The following is a 21792-nucleotide window of genomic DNA, read 5'->3' on the forward strand; positions in this document are numbered from 1 at the left end:
ATTGCCCATGTCACTCACACATTTCAACAAACTGGGAAGAAAAAGTCTTCTCTACAATCAGTGTCTACTTGGTAGATGCATGTTTATTTTATCTATATTACTTCCATCCTTAAGGCTTAACAGTGTTTTATTAAATTATAGAATAAAATCTATTTTTTAAAAAAGAGTATTCACTTCTTGTCTTTACTCCCAATTTCATTTTCCTGAGGTACAGCCAAATTTCTAGACGTGTTTATGAGCAACAGCATAAAAAATGAGGAAATATACACACTGTTCCACCTACAACCATACAGTATATGTTTTTCTATACAGAAACATAAAGCTATATCATTACATTGTATACGGTGTTATTTCAAGAATTCTCACTGATGGATACATATTAAGTTGTTTTGTTTTCTTTTATTTCTTTCCTAAATGCAATGAGACTTGGAAACTGGTTAGCTGTTGGAAGAGCCAAAAAATGTGAATACGATTTCTAGATTTCCGTCTGAGTAATAGCTGTGGGCACAGAAAAGGAACAGGATAACTCCCCATGCTCCCCGCAATAACATGAAGGTGATAGGTAGGAAAAGTTAGTGGAAGAGGGAAGAAAAGATGAGTTCAATTTTAGACTTGAGGTTTGAGGGGCTGGCTGGGCATGCATTTCCATATAGATAAACTAGCAGACAGAAAATAAAAACAGATGTAAGATTCTGAATCACTTGATTAAATTATAATCCCTTCTTAAGTTACCCAAAATGAGTAGGCTTATTTATTGTCAAATAGCAAAGCTAAATTTATTAGACTAACAATAGTAAGGGGAAAGACAAGATATTTATAAGGCTTAAGGAACTGGAATGGGCTGGACCACTTCAATCAAGGTCGTGAAAAGTAGGGAACTGGGTAGAATTGGGCTAGGTTTATGACAGAAGTTTTGGATTGGTGGATACAATGAAATGAGAAGTCTTAAAGTAAGTTTTATTGAGCAATGAAGCTATTTTAGTAGTTTCAGAGTCAGGAGTACTTCCTGAAGCAAATAGATAAAACTATTTTTGTTCTCAGTATTATTTAACATAGGGACAGGATACAGGTCTGTGCCCAAACTTGCTGAACATTAGCAACATTATGTTGGTGTCAGTTCCCAACATTTTATGGAATTCAACAGGTTTTAAAATTTATTGATAAGCATTTGAGAATGGTTTAGACTTTAGATAGTCTATCATGAATTGTTAAAACATGATACTCTGGAAAGGACAATATGGTAAACAGAGTAAATCTGAAAAGTGTTCAGAAAGAAGAAGGGTAGGTTGCGGACACTATCAAAAGAAACTAGTTGGAAAATCTACCTGTTTTAGCTCATAGCTTTCAAAGCAAAAGCTTTACATAAAAAAAATGTAAAAACTGCTCTATCATTAACAATAAGTGATACATTTTGAGAAAAATCTTAAATTGTTTAAAGAAATTGGATTATATTACCATATAAAGAACATCATCTTTATACTTATAAACTGGTATATTATTAATAAGATGAAAAAATTCTTCAGTAAGTTTTAAAGTACTATGTGCCTTTAGAAAAGAAGTTTAATTTTAAAGAGTTTTTAATATGTTCTTTCTGTATTTAAACTGTCCTTCTGCATAGAACCTCAATAGGAATATATACTGTAAAGTTAAGTCAGAGAATGACTCATTTTACATGACTGAATATGTCTATAATTGAATCAAAATTTATTTGATGCTAGAAATTATACCAGAGTGACAGGAAAATGTGAGAGATGAATTATTCTGTAGAAGATTCAAAATTAAAAATAAACAAGAAAGATTAACTCACTTTCATAAAAATTTATACCTTTGGTTCGAAATTGCTTAGGGAATTCACTACTTTTATGTTCAAAATGTGTTCTGTCATCTTGTCGGGCAAAAACAACATACTGAACCACTGGGGATATAAACTTAAATTTATGTAATTTAAGAAGAATATATATATGTGTAAATTTTTAACAGTAATAAATAATGTATAATTGTATAAATAATATAATGTATAAAATCTGCTAAATGGTAGTTAGAAATGGTCATCTTTAGTAGTTTCATATCTTGGCCTATCCTTGGGACTGAGTGTTTAAAACAGTTATCATTTGCTGGTGTACAGCAGTTCCCATGTGGCTGTCCCTTCCCTTTATCATTCTCTCAACATATACACACTTATGTTTTCTGAATTATATATTGTAACTTAACCTCTTAACATGTCTGTATTTTTTAAGCAGAAGGATATCTGCTTTCATAACCAGAGTATAGCTATTTAAGAATTTTAACACTGATACCATATTTTTAAAAAATTTACTTTACAGTTCATATTTCCACCCTGTCATTTATCACAGTTTATTCTTTCTAGTATTTTTATCCTCTATTACAGGATCCAATCCCAGATCATGTATTACTTTTGGTTAACATGTCTCTCTAATATCTTTAATCTGTAACAGTTCCAAGACCCCCTGTCTTTTATGACACTGACATTTTTAAACCATACAGGCTAGTTACTTTATACCATGTTCATCAATTATCGATTTGGTTTTGTCTGGTATTTCTTCATGATTTGATTCATGCTCTCCATTCTTCTCAGGATGTCGTATCTGATGGCACATGATACACTGCCCTTGATGATAGTAATTTTGTTCACCTGGTGCAGATACTGCCCAGTTTCTCTGATGTACAGTCATCACAGCTACTACATTTCCTCTTACATTTAATAAACAATGTGTGGAGAACTCAGTGTGGTTTTAAGCTGTAGTCTTTAAAGTGAGTTTAATTCCCATTACTGTATGTTTATTTCTAAATATTGTATTTAGAATTAATTTGTCAATTACAAATCTGTTACTTTTTTTTATTCATTCATTCTGTTGTCCCCTGCCAATATTTTGATCTGTTCTTATTCCTTTATGAAAGTTAGCTGCTCTGTAATCTGTGTTGATAATTCCAATATTTGGTCTTTGCAAGTCCCTTTTTGCTGCCTGCTATTTTTTCTAGCTTTTTTTCAAGATGCTTTGTTTTCTCGTAGCTTAAATATTTGGCTCCAATGTCTTCATTTGTGCGGTGGAGGCAGTGGTGGGGATAATCCCAAACAGGTTATGCGCATTATGTGTGGAGCCTGACGTGGGGCTCTAAGTCACAAACTGTGAAATCATGACCTGAGCAGAAATCAAGAGTTGGACTGAACCATCCAGGCACCCCTGAGGCTTTTGTCTTAAGATCTTATCAGCACTTTGATACTTTTAAGAAATTTGGTATTTTACTCAGCAGTTTTTTTTTACCTTGGTGTTTCTGCCATGACAATCATTTCACACTTGTGGCCACTCAGCTCCCTATCCCCTCGTTAGCATGCTCCAATCAGGTTTCTGCGGCACTATCCCATCAGAACTGTTGTTGTAAGTCACCCAATTAACCCCACCAAGAGTCATATTTTAGTCCTTGTTTTACCTGACTTATCTTGACAATGTTGAAGTTGACCAGAGCCCTGTGATCTTGGAAACCATGATGGTTCTTTCTAAGCCTTGTTTACTCCTCCCTACCTACGGGAAAAAATCCTCTTTTCTGCCTGACCTCTGAAACAATTGCAGCTTCATGGTCAGAAAGTTTTCCTTATTGCAACATTTCCCCTTTTCCTACTGTCATCAACTGTTCATCTACAGTTTCTCTCTCTCTTTTTCTTTCAATTTGGCAAATGCCATCATCTGAAATGGTTCATCACTCTTCCCTTGGTTTATAGGAAACTATACTTGCCTAATTTTCCACCTAACTCACTGGCTGTCCCTTCTTAGCTCTTTGCTGGTTGCTCTTCTTATTTCTAACCTCTAACCACCGGACAGTCACAGAGCTCAGTCCCTGTACCTCTTCTCCACTTACATTCAGTCTCTTGGTGATCTCTTACCCAGTCTTACAGCTTTACTTCCCTTTGTACCCTGACTAATCCAGCATAAATTTCTCTAGAACTTCAGATCCAACTCTGCCAACTCAAGATCTCCACTTGAATATTTAAGGAATACTCAAACAAAAATGTTCAAAACTGAACTCTATGTTCTCTCTCAATGCATGAATTAAGGAAACAGAAATGTGGAATTAAGAATATACTGACTTTACAAAAAGACTTGAGGACAGCCACAGAGCAAGCTCCTGAATGTATGTTAGTATAATCCCATATTGAAAATTGGACTGAGGGGCGCCTGGGTGGCCCCGTTGGTTAAGCATCCAAATTTGGCTCAGGTCATTATCTCACAGTTTGTGGGTTCAAGCCCTGCGCTAGGCTCTGCATCGACGACTCAGAGCCTGGAGCCTGCTTCAGATTCTGTCTCCCTCTCTCTGTGTCCCTCCCTCACTCATGTTCTCTGAAAAATAAATGTTAAAAAACTGTAATTAGATTGATATACAACTGTAGTAATACCTCCATGCTTTTAGTTCATGTGTCATTTAATATATGGGATTTTTTAAGGCTGTGTAAAAAGCATGACAAAAATCCAAAACCAAAGCCACAACAAGGTAAGGAATTTTCTTCATTGTTAAATCTTTTCACTTACTTCTCTACAACTTTAGCCCCAAACTACCCTACTAACACTGCATTCTCAAAGGTTTAAGACTTGCTTGCTAAATCTCTCTCTGAAGCATCAACACTATTGACCTCTGGACACAATACTCTCTTGGATACTATAATGTTATACTATTCGGGTTTTCAACTCTTGTTTTCCAGACTCTTACTTCCCTTCTCCAATAACCTAGGTTTAACTCTTCAAACCCTGGTTTTCCTTTATATTGTCCATGATTTTCATCCCCTCATGGCTTCAAATAAGTATTTCCCTTACAGTTTTATTTTTAAAATTTATTTTTTTAATGTTTTATTTACTTCTGAAACAGGGGGGGGAGGGGGGGGGACAGAGAGAGAGAGAGAGAGAGAGAGAGAGAGAGAGAGAGAGAGTCAGTCAATCTAAGCAGGCTCTGCACTGGAAACGCATAACCATACGCAAGGGGCTCCATCTCAGGAATAGTGAGATGGTGACCAGACCTGAAATCAAGGGTCTGAGCTTAACTGACTGAGCCACCCAGGCGTCCCTCTGCTCAGTTTTCTGTAATTCACATAGTTCAGTTTAACACATCAACTTCTATTTTATCATCAGCAGCTAACTTGAGTCATCTTAACCATTTGCCCTAGTAAAATTATACCCTAACGTGAAACTCTAATGGTATATAGATCATTTGATAATTTTTTTAAGACTGGCTATATATATTAACAAATATACTTAATTAGAATAACCCACAAAAATCAAGCTTGATTTATACGACCATTTCATTTCCAGTTCCAAGTAAGACAACACAAGTTTACTTCAAGAAAATATAAAAGAATTAAATAGGACAGTGTAATAAGACTTAAGGTTCATGGATTTTTAAAAATAGTCATCTGGAAACATATTATCTTGCTTCATCCTTCACTGAATTCCCCAAATATTCAATGTCCCTACCACAATTTATGGTTACTACAACACGCCAAATATATTTATGTCTTTTTGCCTTACTAATGCAGGTGCCTTCTCTGCTTGGAATATCCTCTAGTATTTTTTGTTGTTGTTGTTCATTTAGATTTATTTAACTTCTTCTGCTTTTGGGCCCAGCTGAAATGTTATACCGCCTCCTGGGTAGAATAAATCATTATTACCTTTTGCTTTCCCATAGCATTTTGTCTATAATTTCTTTATAGCTTGCCACTTACTTTTCCTTCAATTGCAATTATTTATTTTCATATCCAACTGCACTAGGCTGTGTGCTAGTCAATGGCAGAGATATATATACTAGGTAGGTGTTTCCTCTGACACTTTTCCAAAATCTACCCCAGTATTCACAATATCTATTGTGTTTGTTCATTAAGGGACAATGATGAACATTGTCTTATTTTGTTCTCAAAAGAACATCTTCTTATTTTGACTCAAATATTTATACATGTTTATGTTACTTTTAATAATTCTGTGATTTTCTTAACTATTTTTTCACATAAACACCTATATTGTATATTAAGGCTTATTAGATTAAGTAGCAATTAAAGAATATATAAAGCTAGGAATGTAAAGATCCTTTTGCCATATGGCATTAAAAAGTTAAAGCTATATTTCTAATTTACTAAGATGACTCACTTTAAACATATAAGCTATGCACTACCTGTCAAAATAAGTCATATAATATTGTCATTTTAGGAAAACTTTATAAACATAGTATGATAGGTATTCTTCACAAATCTGCTAAATCATTCCCTTCTTGAAGAGGTTATTTTAAACACAAAAAACATGAACCATTTTTAGATGAATGGCTCTTTTGAATCTTAAGACATTATAAGCACTTAAAAGTAGAGTGTCAGTTGGAAACTAATTTGACAATAAACTATTTGTAAAAAAAAAAAAAAAAGTAGGGTTTCAGTAATATTTTCTATACGTTTAATAAATGTGAGACTATCCCTTATATGAACATAATATTACTTAAGAAAAAAGTCTCTAAAATGTACTGATTGATAAGAGATCCATTTAGAAACTGATGTCTTAATATCTTTCCAGGGAGCTTATTTTTCTCAGAATATAATTTTAAGTATATAATATAATTTTAAGTATAATTTTATAAATTATAATTTTGGCTTTTAAATCTGAAACTCTCCAAAATTCTGTTACTTGCAACAGACACATAACAAAGGTGTCATCAAATGCCTTATGGCATATTTATATTATAGCACCATCTATGCTAGTCAAATGTGCCCACCAAAAAGTCACAAACAGTAGTGCTGATTTTTTTCTCTGCATGCTGAGATAGTTCTGAATTTGTGTTAAATGCACACAGCCATACCAGCCTGTTACTGTACATTCCACACCATCCCCACCCCTATGTGTCAAATCTCATGTTCTAATCTGCTCTTCATCTTTCTCCATCATTATTTGTATTTTAAAAATCTACCCTGCTACCCTAAAACTATGATCATATTTTTACCATCCTCTTCTAAGTATGCACAGGAAAATCTAACATTTAAAGATGAAGTAGGAAACCAACAGGAACAACAACAAAAAAAGGTTGAGAAAAATTAATCATATCCATAAATCTAAAGGGTATGCTTTTGTACTGCAAAGTAACGTTTCAAATGATAAGTCAACTGAAATGTTTAAGAAAAATTTTCAACAGTACATATGAAGTCATTTTAACTACTGTAAATCAGATTAGACTGAAAAAGAAAAATCCTAAATGTGATTCATAAAAAGTAATGGTCAAGTGTGTTATGTGACTAAAGCTTATTGATCTGAAATACACAAATACACTCAGTTCAGCAATACAGGGGCATTTTTTTTTAATTAAAAAATTTTTTTTAATGTTTTACTTATTTCTGAGAGAGAGAGAGAGAGACAGCATGAGCAGGGGAGGGTCAGAGAGAGAGAGGGAGACACAGAATCCAAAGCAGGCTCCAGGCTCTGAGCTGTCAGCACAGAGCCCGATGCGGGGCTCAAACCCATGAACCGTGAGATCATGACCTGAGCCGAAGTCAGACACCCAACAGACTGAGCCACCCAAGCACCCCTACAGGGACATTTTAAATTCCCTTTAGCAGCACAACATAATTTTGAAATCCTAATTTTTTTTAATTTATTTTTTCTGCTAGGTTTCAATATTGCCATAAGAATTTTAAAAGTAGAACCTATATTGTCAGGGTCAATGCCCTCTTAGTTCAAAAAAAAAAATTACAAGTCAGCTCAGCAGTAATTTTTCAATCTATTTTCACTTAGCTAAAAATGACCGCCCAAACCATTTCAAATATCAAACTTGTTTGTGACATGATGTATTGTATATTTCAAAGAAAAAATCTGGGACTAAAGTCATTACAAAAGTAGAATTGGAAAGTCAAGTCATATTTTTTATACTGGAAACATTTTACTATTTTTCTTCAGGCAACAAAAGGTATCCCACTGGATTTGTCTTCCCATATCTTCTCTAGCTTGTTCTTTTCTTCTCCCCATTTTAGTCTCTTCCCTATTCCCTATGCATCCCAGACTCTCTGGTTGGTCACTTGATTCTCTCACTCTCAGCTTGTCCCTTGCTTTGCATCCTACTTCAATGCTTCAGCCTACCTTCCCCAGACAGCGTAAGCACTGATGGAGAATAATCATATCAGTTGTGAAGATCCGTTCAACAAAAACACAAATCGGTAATTTCATCTCTGTCCTCTGACATACTTATCTATCACCAACTTACTTTCAGTCAGATCCCTATTTATTCACCTTCATGGCCTATCAGAAACATTTGCCACTTTCCTCAATTTCATGCCCCCTTTGCCTACTCAATTCTCAGCAAACTGAGACAATCATATACATATGACAACTTCCTTCCATACTCACTAAGAAATTGCAGAGTCCATATCCTTGCTTCTTCCCTCACAATCACCCTATCTCAAGCACCCTGTCTTGGATGTTCATAATACCATCTCCTCTGGAACTTGACAGTGTCTCCTCATTCATCCTTTCTGATATTTTTCAACTTCTCCTGCTCCATTACTTCTATCCCATCATCCCTGAAGTCTCTCTAAATCTATTAAAACAAGCAAACAAAAGAATGCAAAACAAAAATTTCTTTGACCCTGCATGCCTTTAGTTTTTGCCTAGTCTCTCTCAGTCCCTATTAAGAATTTTCATGAAGGCTAATATAAACTCAGTCACTGATTTATATTCCTTTTTATCCATGTGATTAGATGTCTCTTCATCAACGTTTTTTTTTCCAGTCCTCGTGTCTACCTTCTTTACCTTCTTGTCCTTAAATAACTTTCCAGAGGTCCAGCCTCTATGCTCCTCTCACTCTCCACCGTCTCACTTCCTTACATATATTTTCATCTGCCTCAGAAACCTCTACCTGAATGTCCCAGAGGTATCTCAGGTCAACTCATCATTTCTTACAATTCTCTCTAAACTTCGTATGTATTTTTATCTCAGTTTGGGGATACCAAAATTCACCAAATGACTCAGTAACTAGGGGGCCATTCTAGAATCTTTTGTCTTCTTCAAAAATGCTTTAGATCCAATCAGAAATCATCTTATTTCACCTGCATTTCTTTCTTCATTTCACACCTTCATGACCACTGTTTAGTTCAGGCTTTTACCATCTCTCCTGGATTACTGTCATAGCTCCTTCTGGCTACCCCTCTCATATGATTTCTATGCTCTAGTCTCAAATCCAGGCTCTGAATAAGATATAACTGTTATAATTATGTTACTGACAATAAATCAGATCATAACTCCTACTTTCTCATTTAAAATTTTTCATTGGAGCTTTTACATTCCAGAACATTTTGTGATCTGACTCCTAACTCTACAATCTCATTTCCTCCATCTCTCCAACCTCTTATAATTTAAAATACAAAACAATAACAATGTTTTAAATTCTTAAACACATACCCATATAGTTTAAGATAATTTAATTTGTGCATTTTGTTCCTCTACCTAGAACAACTTTCCTGGATGCACACACCAGATAAATTCTTCTTTAACTTTGAAATGCATGTCTGGTGTTGCTTTTCTGAAGCCCTTCTCTTGACTACCGCTGCACAATGATTTCCTCCAGGTAGAGGTAATTACTTCTTCCTCTGGGCTATCCCAGTATTCTATGCCTATTCTTCCTATTACTCCATCACATTCTGTAGTTGAAGTTGACCCTGCTAAAAACTCAGAAAAATTTATCTTTTTATTATGGTACCCATGGATGAATTATGAAAAATATACTATATTTGCCATATTATTTTACCCTGAAATAAAAGCATTTTGAAGACAAGAGTAAAAAAACATTGCAAATTCTGATAGAATGTATCTGGAATCCTTCATCAGGAGAGAATACTGTAATATTAAAAAAAATCACCTTAATGCACAGAAAGAAGAAAAAATAATTCTCTAAAAATACACAGAGGTTAAAAGCACAGGATCACAGTTCTCAGAATACACATAAAATACTTAGCATAGTGTCTGGAACACAATCATATGTTCTTAAAAGTGAACTGCCATTATCATTAACATTACTATTATTAAGTAACTAGACATGTATGAATTAAAAGTTCTAAGTCACAGGTACTTTTGGTCTTACTTCTAAGAATTATAGATTCTATTGAAACTATTTTTGAGTTTTATAAGGAAAAAAAGTAATTTAAGAATGATTTCTTATTATATTAGTAAATGTAATAAATAATAACTACCTTCTGTTATTTCATAAGTAACTGATTTATAATGGTCCTTTCCCTAATGGAAATTAATATATCACCAAGAAATTCTATTGAAAAGACTTAACGATTTCTTCTTGCTAAAAATCCCTTTGTTGCCACATATTAAAACAGATGTATCAAATGATTAACACAGCAAAATGCAAGCCAACTTTTTTCTCCCAGAGTTACAAATTTTAAGATTGTTGATAAGAGCTGCCTTACTTACCTTCAGGAGCATCTGCATCGCATCTCTTTGGCACAGGAAGGGTTGAGTTGTTTCTATGGTCACCATAAGTTATATTGCTCTGAAAGATGAAAATATAATTAAAATGTAAATGTTACATTAATAAATATATTTGGATTAAAAAGTAATCAGATTATGAAATTTATACTCTGTTTTCTATAAAACTACATCTAATATTCTAAAAGGTAAGTTTATGCAAAATTACAATTACAAGAAAAAGTTTATGGTAAATTTAACATTAGGGCCTTCTTTTTTTTTTTTAAGTTTATTTATTATTTCGACATAGAGGGGTAGAGAAAGAGGGAAAGAGAGAAACCTACGGAGCCTGACATGGGGCTCGATCCCACAAACTGTGAGATCATGACCTGGGCCAAAATCACAAGTCAGACACTGAACTGAGTGAGTCACCCAGGTGCCTCTAACATTAGGACTTTTTTGCAACAATCTTTAGGTCCTGGATTGAAAAACAAAGCTTCTTCCCAGGGAAACAGCCTACTTATTGTTCCACCATAAACTAAGAAAAGAGTATCTTTTGTCCATGGAAATGCATGATCTCACTTCATTTAACCATACAAGAAACTTTAACAGGAATAACTAGTGAACTAGGAGGAAGGGATAAGGCAAGAAGAGAATAAAAAGATACAAGAAGGAGAAAATATGATTCAAGAGATCTTGCCGTACTGTGTTTCCCAAACTCAGTTTACTCATGGACCTCTATTACAATTTGTGCTTTATATTTGTTCCAGCTACATTATTACTTAATATTTGTCAATGAACTAATTTTTCAACTGTTGGTAATATTATGTATGGTACTGATGGAAGGCTTGATGAGCTTGTTAAATTTTTGTTCCTAATTACATGCTAAATAAAGTAAAGAAAGAAGGAAGTACATGATAAAAAAAGGAGGGATTTGGGCAGATTAACAATCGAAGACTCCATTAAACAAGGCTTGAAATACAATCTGAAACACAGATTCGATTTGCATTATTAAGTAGAGCAAAGTATTTTAGGAAGAAAAAACAAATTACACAAAGGTTAAATCAGGTATGGGCAAAATATTTTAATACATCAAAAAATCCCAACTAGCTGTCTAGTTACAACTAGGAACCGCAGCTGGCTTTTGAAAGATCAACATGAAGAAAGAGTATAACAGTATAATAAAGAGGATACCCATTATTATTTTAAAAGGACGCTCAGATATCCACAAATAAAATATTTTTAAAGCCTCTCCTGTGGGATTCACAGGACTGATGACAAACATACTTTGTTCATCAAAATTTTGGGGGGAGCCATAAATTACTTAAAATATTTATTTTAGAGAAAGTATGATGAGTTTCAATAGAATGCTGAGATAAAGCTCAGCACCTTGGTACCAGGGGATCCATTAAGGGACTATTCTAATAAGATTCAGTGTGTAATTAAAAAACTTGTAAGAAACAAATACAAACATGCTCAAAAATAGAATGAAAATACTAGTTTAGCAATATTAAATTTAATCTGATAAGCTATTACCTTATGGCAGTTTCCACAAATTAAAACCTCGTTTTAAATATCACTATCTTTAAAATGTCAAAATAATGGGGGAACCTGGTTGGCTCAGTCAATTAAGCATCCGACTTCAGTTCAGGTCATGATCTCATGGTTCATGAGTTTGGGCCTACATCAGGCTCTGTGCTGACAGCTCAGAGCCTGGAGCCTGCTTCAGATTCTGTGTCTCCCTCTTTCTCTACCCCTCCTCGTTATTCTCTATCTCAAAAATAAATAAACATTTAAAAATTTAAAAATTAAAAAAATGTTAAAATAATGAAGTTGACAATTTTACACTTACCTCTATTAAGTAATTTTGGCTTCCATACATAACATATTGGGGAGCAAGACTATAAATCATATAGCTAGTGTGAAGGACAATAAGCAGAAGAATCATGCAGAGAAATAAGAGTGCCTGAGGCCTGGTTCTGCCTCTTCTAATTTTATATAGCTGCAAAGAAAAAAAGACAGTAACAATATTTCAGCAATGTGTTTTATGTGTAAGGCACTAAGTCCTGCTCATATGTTAAAGGTAATAATATAGTTCAAAGAACCATTTCTTTTTTCCAAAATAAATTTTAAGAATTCTTAATCATTTTGGGGTGCATGGGTGGCTCAGCTGGGTGGGCATCCGACTTTGACTCAGGTCATGATCTCACAGTTTGTGGGTTTGAGCCCCATGTTGGGCTCTGGGCTGACAGCTCAGAGCCTGGAGCCTGCTTCACATTCTGTCTCCCTCTCTCTCTGCCCCTCTCCAAGTCATACTCTGTTTCTCTCTCTCAAAAATAAATAAACATTTAAAAATTTAAAAAAGTAATTCTTAATCATTTCAAATGATTATGAGAATGACAAAGAGAATTCTTTTCCTGGAAAGCTTAGGTGTAGATTTATGTTAATTTTAAAATCACAGCAAAGCATCTATATTCAAAGGATCCTATAAATGATCCATGAAAAACTCAAGACCTAGAGAATATATTAGTATTCACCTGGTTTGTTTCTAGACAAATCTCCTAAACGTATTATGTAATATCATCTGCTAGAAGCTCATAGAGCTAAGAAGAATTATAAATTACCACCAATTCTATCTTAAGATTAAAGGAATGAGTTTAAACTGTAGGTATTAGTAATGCATTTGTGGTTTTATATAATCCTACTACACAAGAACAGACATGTCACATGTTTATAAATACTCATTTCTATGAAATACTCAGGACATCCTCATAAATTCTAGTTTATAATAATTTATAATAATCTAAATAATTTCATCTATATCTACAATAGAGGGAAACTAATACATGTGGTAACAAATACAATGAGCCATGGGACTTGATTCATTTCAATGTCAGTGACCATTTTTACTTTAGCAACTAAGGTATCACTTCCCTATTTTATTAATAGATTTTGGTACAACATAGAGTAAAATAACTCCCATTCTGGATGAGATGACAATATGAACAGCTAAAAATTGACATTTCCCAGCTTCCCTTACATCTCATCATAGCTAACGGTGATAAAATATTAAACATCAAAAGGAAGAAGTGTGCTGGGGATTTCTGGGAGTGTTGCTTTACTGATACAAGTGTTTTTCTAATGGAACATGAACAGGATAAATGAAGCTGCAGCAGCCATATTATGATCATGCGGGAGAAGCCAAGAGAATTACAGAGATGTTGGACTTGACATTTTCGAGCTACAAAGAAATGCTACATTTGTGAAATTTTCCACAGCAACACATTTTTTATTAGTTCAAACCACTATTCAACTGAGTTTTCTTTTATTCACAGCTGGAAGTAGTCTCTACCTGAATCACCTTTATTTTAAAATTCTTAACTTATCTTGGGGCGCCTGGGTGGCTTAGTCGGTTAAGCGTCCGACTTTCGATTAGGTCATGATCTCGCGGTTCGTGGGTTCGAGCCCAGCATCGGGCTCTGTGCTGACAGCCAGCTCAGAGCCTGGAGCCTGTTTCAGTCTGTGACTCCCTCTCTCTCTGACCCTCCCCTGCTCACACTGTCTCTCTCTCCTAGAAATAAATAAAAACATTAAAAAAATTTTTAATTCTTAATTTATCTCTAAATGAGTTTAAGAAGAAAATAACACTTTTCCCAATCATATAGTAGTCTTTAACTTCTAGTAGGAAGAGCTATCTTTTGAGCTACAGTGTATCCATTTGTACTTCAATACATCCATGCAGCCAAACGCTATGGAAAATAGTGTAGCTTCTCATACCAGGGTCCTTGGCGCTACTGACATTTGGGGCTGGGCAAATCTTTGTTGTGGGAGGCTACCCTGTGCAACACAGAATGTTTAGCAGAATCCCCAGCCTCTACCCACTATGCACCAGTAGCATCCACTAGTTTTATCAACTGAAAGTATCTCCAGACATAGCCAAATGTACCCAGGGGACAAACTTGCCCATTTAAAAACCACTGCTCTAGACAAAAAGCGCTTTTATGTTACCACAAAGGGCAAAAGCAAATACTTCCATCACTTTTAATATCAGGATAGTTACAACTTTTATATTATAAATCTAAGTTAATTTGTAGTATGGAAATTACATACAAAATGATGAAAAAAATCAAAATAATAGTTATACTCACTCTAACCCAAAAGAACCATATGCCAATATTTCGAATTCCTGCCATTGAAGTAAAAATAAAGTACATAATAATAATTGTTATAAGAATATAATCAAGAGGAAACACCTGAAAAAAAGATAAAATTAAATTTAATACACAAACAAAAGGAGTTCTGAAAGTCATATAAAATCGACTGAAACTTCATTATTCATATTTGACAAATGTTTAAAATATCAAGTCTGATTTAGATCAGGCTACCATGATGATACAAAATAATAATAATCCACCAAAAAACAATTACTAGATTGTTACCAAACTGCTTAGGGCCATCATTCTAAGAAAAATCCTGTAACAAATTAAACAAAACTTACATTTATAAATAGAATAAAAGACTGCATTAGTTTAAAAATAAGAATTCATTGGAAAAGTTCATCTTAGGTATTATAATGTATCCCACATTAAATTATGTATAAGATTTCATCAATATATCAATATAACAATCTTGAAAATACAATTATCAATGTGAAAGTTATATGTAAATGAGCCAAATCTGCAGAAGCACAAGCATATATTGCCAAGTATCAATACTCTGTTAACATAATAGTTTGTCAGAATGCAAGAATGTTTGCTGGAAAAGGAAATGACTGATTATTTTTTCTTTTTACTCACTGTTTGTAGTATAGGCAGAAGCATATTCAGTGGATTACTCAGGTTAGCTCCAAAAATTATAAAACCAGAATCTATTCCAGCTGAATGAAGAGCTTTATCCAAACTAAAACAACAACAAAAAGTATAAAAAGTGAATTTATACATTATCCTAGCACATTTTTAATTAACTTCACAGAATGTGTGCTGTAGAGAATGTTACTATACTTACTTTGACAAGAAGAGAGAAATTACAAACAGCAATGCAACTAAGATGAAAAATATTCCCCAAATGATCTAAAAGCAAAAAAAAGCATTAAAATATAATTCTAGAAGCTGATATTAAAAGCACCAAACCATTATGCTCAATATGAGTTGCAAGCATACAACAATGATCCAAATAAAATGATCCATGATATATTCTAATTTAGTATGTAATCCAAGGCATTCATCATCTAAATTTTCATTATGAGACTATTTGACTCAAAACACATACACAAAAGAGACAAAGTATTTAAAAGTCTTCATTAGTAATTAAACAAAGGAGACTCTGCTAGTCACATAAAAGGTTTATATTCAGTTACACTTAAATATAAACTTCAAAGATAACTAAAAGTACACTAAGACTTACTACATACACAAAAAACCAAAACCATGAAACTTATCAGGTTATATAAACCTTTTGTCAAAAAAGGGAATCTGGAACATTTCCCCCACAGATTTCTTATTCAGACAGACAGACAGACAGACAGACGGACACACACACACACACGCGCACAAATATAATACAACATGTAAGCAAAAACTATAAATCTGTGTGTGTGTGTGTGTGTGTGTGTGTGTATCATACTATGGCCCAGATAGCACTGAAGAAATTGTAATGTTAGTATTTCTGGGGAAGAAATGTATTAAGCATTGTAATTAGTATAATACGTTTCCTTCTACTGTATGAACTTTATATTAGAGATGATAGAAAACAAGCAAAAAAATTTTGGAACTCAGTCTCTCAAGAATAAAAAGGTCTGAAATCTATGTTAGTAATAATGTAGGCTCTTTTTTCCCCTGACATCTCCCCTAAGTTCCACCAACAAGTAGGCTGAAGAGTCCACAAAGTCAGCACAGAAAAAGAAGATTGCAATTAAGAGAGTTCAGAGTTTTTGTTTTCTCTTTTGACTAGAATTGATAGGAATAGATGGATAACATTATGAATGTGATGGTGTTTTCCATCTTACTTCACATGACTGAAGTATATTTTAGAATTCTGACAGGATAAATGAAGTAAAACAGCATCCTATGACACTTATAAAGATGAATTTTGGAATAAATTTTAGGTTGTGTTCTAGGGAATTCTTCAGTTCCAATTCTTTGGAACTCACTGGGAAAGAAAGTTGGCAAGAGAAGACCGAAAAGGCTATAATCATTACTTGAAATAGAAAACAATGTATGTACCCATTTTACATACTGGAATTTCACATAAGAATTCATTTATTTAAAAAAGGTCTCACTGCTAAAGAGGTTTGAAGTGAAACCTTTATCATAACAAAAGTTCATTAGTAGAAGCTATAAAGGAGCTTACACAGTCTTTTTCTACTAGATTTGAACACCTTTATTTGATGCTAGGTGAACTAGAAAACAATATGATCACACTGAGGATCTAAAAGTGAAACTTATTACTTCCTAAGAGACAGTAAGAAATAGCTTGTAGCATGAGGGAGTATAACTACCAGATGCCAGTTAGCAGTACAAGAAGATGACACAGAAACAGAAGTTAAAACTCCCTTTCTTTGATGTCCATTTGGGGGAAGGAAAAAAGGAAGAAAAATCCTTGACAATTTTCCCAATCTGTTGGGATGTATGACCCAGAGTTCAACCGTTTAATCACAGCCACTTAAGAGAACACATTATAAATGTAAAACGATAAATTTTATAAAAACCCAGAAAACAACATACTAGTAAGAACTTAAATTAGTACTTGAACTAAGTGGAAACCATGGCTTAAGAACTAAAACTATGAAAAACGTCTCACTAAAGACTATCAAAAGAGTGAAATTACAAAAAAGAACTGAACTGAAATTCTGGAGTTGAAACTGAAAAGAAAATTTCATTACAAGGGCTAAACAGCAGATTTGGGCAGGAAAGAAGAAAAATATCATCAAACTTGAAGATAAAGCAACTGAAACGATCGTGTCTGAGGAACAGAATGAAAACACAATGAAATAAAGTGAACAGAGACTCAGACACATGTGACACCTTGAAACAGAGCAATATATGCTCAACAGGATTTACAGAAAAAGAGGAAGGAAAAGGGCAGAAAGAATTTTTCAAGAAATAATGGCCAAAAACAAACTAAATTTGATGAAAAATAACCTATGTATCCAAGAAACTCAACAAACTCCAAGAGGAATAAATTCAAAGACATTCACACCTTGATATGCATAAATGGAGGGGAGAGCAAATCAAAGATATCTTGAAAGCAGCAAGAAGGAAGAGACTCATGTAAAACAGATTCTCAGCAAGATTAACAGCTCATTTCCTATCAGAAACCATGTAAGCTAAAAGACAGTAAGAAAACAATTTAGATAAACCTAGTAGTTTCTTATTGTTGAGTTTTAAGAGTATTTTATGTATTTAAAAAAATTTTAATGTTTTATTTAATTCTGAGAGAGAGAGAGAGAGAGAGAGAGAGAGAGAGCGGGGGGGGGCAGAGAAAGAGGGAGACACAGAATCTGAAACAAGCTCCAGGCTCCGAGCTGTCAGCACAGAGCCCGATGCGGGGCTCGAACCCACGAACTGTAAGATCATGACCTGAGCCAAAGTCAGATGCTTAATGGACTGAGCCACCCAGGCGCCCCAAGAGTATTTTATGTAGTTTGAATTGAAGTCTTTTTTTAATGTTTTTTTTTTTTTTTAAGTTTATTTATTCTGAGAGAGAGAGCAAGCGAGCAAGCAGGGTAGGGGCAGAGAGAGAGGGAGAATCCTAAGCAGGCTCAGTGCCAGCAGTGCAGAGCCCGATGTGGGACTTAAATTCACAGAACCGTGAGACGGTGTGACTTTTCTTTTTTTTTTAGTAGGCTTCACACCCAGCTCACAGCTCAACATAGGACTTGAACTCACAACCGTGAGATCAAACCCTGAGCTGAGTCAGCTGCTTAACAGACTGAGCCACCCAGGCACCACTATGACTTGTCTTTTTATTCCCTTAACAGTGTCCTTCACAGAGCAGTACTTTTTAATTTTAATAAAGTACAGGTTATCAATTTATTTCTTTCGTGGATCACACTTTGGGGATGTATTTAAAAACTTACTGCCAAGGTTACTGCCAGCCTCAGGTCACCTAGATTTTCTATGTTACTTTCTAGAAGGTTTAGAGTTTTTAGTGGATTTTTTTTTTTAATATAATGGGTCTACAATTCACTTTGAGTTAAGTTTTGTGAAAGGTCTAAAGTCTGTCTATGTTCACTTTTTTTGTAGATGTCAAATTCTTTCAGCACTGTTTGTTGATAAGACTATTCTTTCTCCAATGAATTGTCTTTCCTCCTTTGTCAAAGATCAGGTAACCACAGTATGGGTCTATTTCACGGCTCTCTATTCTGTTGCACTGATCTATGTCTCTTCTTCCACCAATACCACGCCAGTCTTGATTACCACAGCTTTAGAATAAGTCTTGAGGTTGGGTGGGGTCAGTCTGCTGACTTTGTTCTTGGGTATTCTCGTGGCTATTCTGGGCCTTTTTTGTTTTCCCTCCCACATATGTTTTATAATCAGTTTGTCAATATCTACAAAATAACTTGTTGGGATTTTTATTGTAATTGCATTAAATTTATAGGTCAAGTGGGGAAAAACTGACTTCTTAAATGAATGTTATTTTAGGGATATAAATATGTAGAACAGAAACCAAGTTTCTCCTGTGTATTAATCAGATATGAATCATGTAACTCTCATTAAACCAAAATAAAAAGGTGAAATGTTATAACTTATAAACTTACAAAGAATGCCAAGACATTACTTTTTCAGAGTAAAAATACTGTTAATGTTACTAACTTGACATGTGATGTTATCTAAAGCAATGAAGAATCAACTGTCTAGAAAATGTTCCATTACCTACAAAGAAAATTTAAGTTCCTCTGTCTCATTAATAGCATACCATTCCCCCAAATCTCTTCCCTTTTCCTTTCACTAACTTTATTTTATTTATTTATTTATTTATTTATTTATTTATTTAAATGTTTTATTTATTTCTAGGAGAGAGAGAGAGACAGCGTGAGCAGGTGAGGGTCAGAGAGAGAGGGAGTCACAGACCGAAACAGGCTCCAGGCTCTGAGCTGGCAGTCAGCACAGAGCCCGACGTGGGGCTCGAACCCACGAACCGCGAGATCATGACCTAAGCGAAAGTCGGACGCTTAACCGACTAAGCCACCCTGGCGCCCCATCCATCCTTTCACTAACTTTAAAACCCTGTGTTCTTTTCATTTAAATCAGTGGTTCGAAATTGGCTATGTTTTACTCCCTTCAAAGGACATTTGACAATGTTTACAGAAAGTCTGTCATGATTTGAATTGGGGGGGATGTTACAGCAAGCAAGAAAGAATGCAGCTATACATCCTAAAATGCACAGGACAGTAGTCACCCTCTCCAACGAGGAATTATTGGGCCCCAAATGTCAACTGTGCTGAAACTGATAAAATCTGATTTAAATTGAACCCTGCATGATTTTAAAAGCAGAAAGAATAAGCTATCATTTTAGCAAAAATAAACTTTTAATCACTCTCTTAAAATCATTTGTGTTTTAAGAAGAATTAGCCTACCATAAAACTCTTATCCTAGAATTTAATACTATCTGACAATGCGAAACAAAACTTCCAAACAGTATAGAAGGAAATAAAATAGGGTCAGTTTTGTTTGTTTGTTTTTGGACACACCTCTTATCAAATTTCATAGGTGAATTTCCTATATCCATAAAATAGCTTTTGTGTATCCAGAAACATAACCCCCCAAAGTAGAAAGTTACCATACCTAGAGACTCAAACAATAGTTACATATGTAAAATAAAAGTAATTTCCATTGTATTTAATTATTACTGTTACCTTAAATAAAATACCATGCACTGCTTCCTTTTTTGCCAAAAGCAATGGCTGGTCTTAAGAATGTTTTAAAAAATTATGTGTTTTTGAGGCATACTGCAGGTTGTGGACAAGAGAAACCTTTTTCTAGCTTTCTTACTCTTTAATAACAATGAGGACAGGAAACAGAAGCATGTTGTACCTTTAAAACTACTTAGAATCTTGTTAAACAAAGAGTGGTAATGGACCCATAGCATCAGTGTCAGCTAGGAGCTTGCTGGAAATACACACTCTTGAGGCTTATCAAAGGTAGACCGGATCCCAAGTAATTCTTATGTTAAAATGACAAACTGTGCCTTAGAAAAGTCATTTAGAATATCAGATGACTACAATAAAAAGATACCACATCAACCCAGGTTAATAAGCATTTGAAAGGTAACTCTGGAATGGAGAACTGGGTTTAAATTTTAACTCAAACTGAACATTCCTCTCTCCAGGAGTCCATTTGACATTATGTGTCCAGTATCACACAGCTAATGGCTATGGGTCTCAAGTCCCCTAACTCTAAATAGCAAATCAATTAGTCTTCAAGACTTTCCTCAGAGGCAGAAGGTTAAGAACACATAATTTTCATTATCAAATCTTGATAGGACATTGTAAGTTACAGTTCTAGGAAAAGAATTAAGTTTCTTTACATATTGCAAGTGTTCTACATAAAGTTTTTTAAAAAGTTAGAAGATCGATAATATTCAGCTCTGGCTACAAATTATTATATTCTAAGTTGCAAAGATTCTCATGGTGATTTGTCAGGGTAGTACCAGCTCATGATACTTGGTCATTGTTACAATTTACCTTATTAAAAACAATTTCTTCAGTTCAATACTATTCTGATAGAAGAGACTTTCATAAAAATTGACATTAAAAATGAGAGTGGTTAAGGATAATGCCAAATCAGGGCAGTAGGGAGGGGAAAGTAGGGGTGGTCTAGAAGAAGTTAAGACTTTAAAGCTTTATTTTGCTATAATTTCAGATACATGAGAAAACTGCAACACTTGCACAAAGAATTTTGGTATACTTTTGAACAAGATTCCCCAAATCTTAACATTTACCTTGCTTTATCATTCTCTATGTGGCTGAACTACTTTGGAGAATAAGTTGCAGAAAAATTCTTTAATACTTATTCTCCAAAGGCAAATTCTTTTACATAATCATATTTCTATTATCAAAATCAAGAAATTAATATTGATATAATACTATTACCTAATCTATAGACTTAATTCAAATTTCAATTCTTCCATTAAAGTTATTTAGAGAAAAAAGTTATGGTTTTTTTCCTGGTCCAAAATGCAATTTAGCATCATACTTTGCTTTTGTGTTTAGAATGTTTAATTTGGAACAGTTCCTAAATTGCTTTTGCCTTCATGACCTTTATATTTTGAAGAGTTCAGGAAGTTATTTGCGTTGTCCTTCAGTGTGGGTTGTCTATTCACTTACAATTATTTATATTCAGTTCATGTA

At 34.2% G+C, this 21792-nt stretch overlaps 1 protein-coding gene across 2 annotated transcripts in view; it reads right to left on the minus strand.

Annotated features, from left to right (window-relative positions):
• The window catches only part of LMBRD1 (LMBR1 domain containing 1), a 104932-nt gene that overhangs the window by 14391 nt on the left and 68749 nt on the right, over nucleotides 1–21792 (minus strand). For both annotated transcript variants that reach the window (XM_039245808.1, XM_039245809.1), the window contains exons 10-14: nucleotides 15447–15511; nucleotides 15239–15341; nucleotides 14591–14695; nucleotides 12295–12444; nucleotides 10449–10527 (exon numbers count right to left, since the gene is read on the minus strand). In XM_039245808.1, coding sequence (XP_039101739.1) covers nucleotides 10449–10527; nucleotides 12295–12444; nucleotides 14591–14695; nucleotides 15239–15341; nucleotides 15447–15511 — 502 coding nt within the window. The remainder of the gene's footprint in view (nucleotides 1–10448; nucleotides 10528–12294; nucleotides 12445–14590; nucleotides 14696–15238; nucleotides 15342–15446; nucleotides 15512–21792) is intronic.

This window comes from Hyaena hyaena, unplaced genomic scaffold, assembly GCF_003009895.1.
Source record: "Hyaena hyaena isolate Hyena2069 unplaced genomic scaffold, ASM300989v1 scaffold_271, whole genome shotgun sequence".
In the NCBI taxonomy this organism is placed as follows: Eukaryota; Metazoa; Chordata; class Mammalia; order Carnivora; family Hyaenidae; genus Hyaena; species Hyaena hyaena.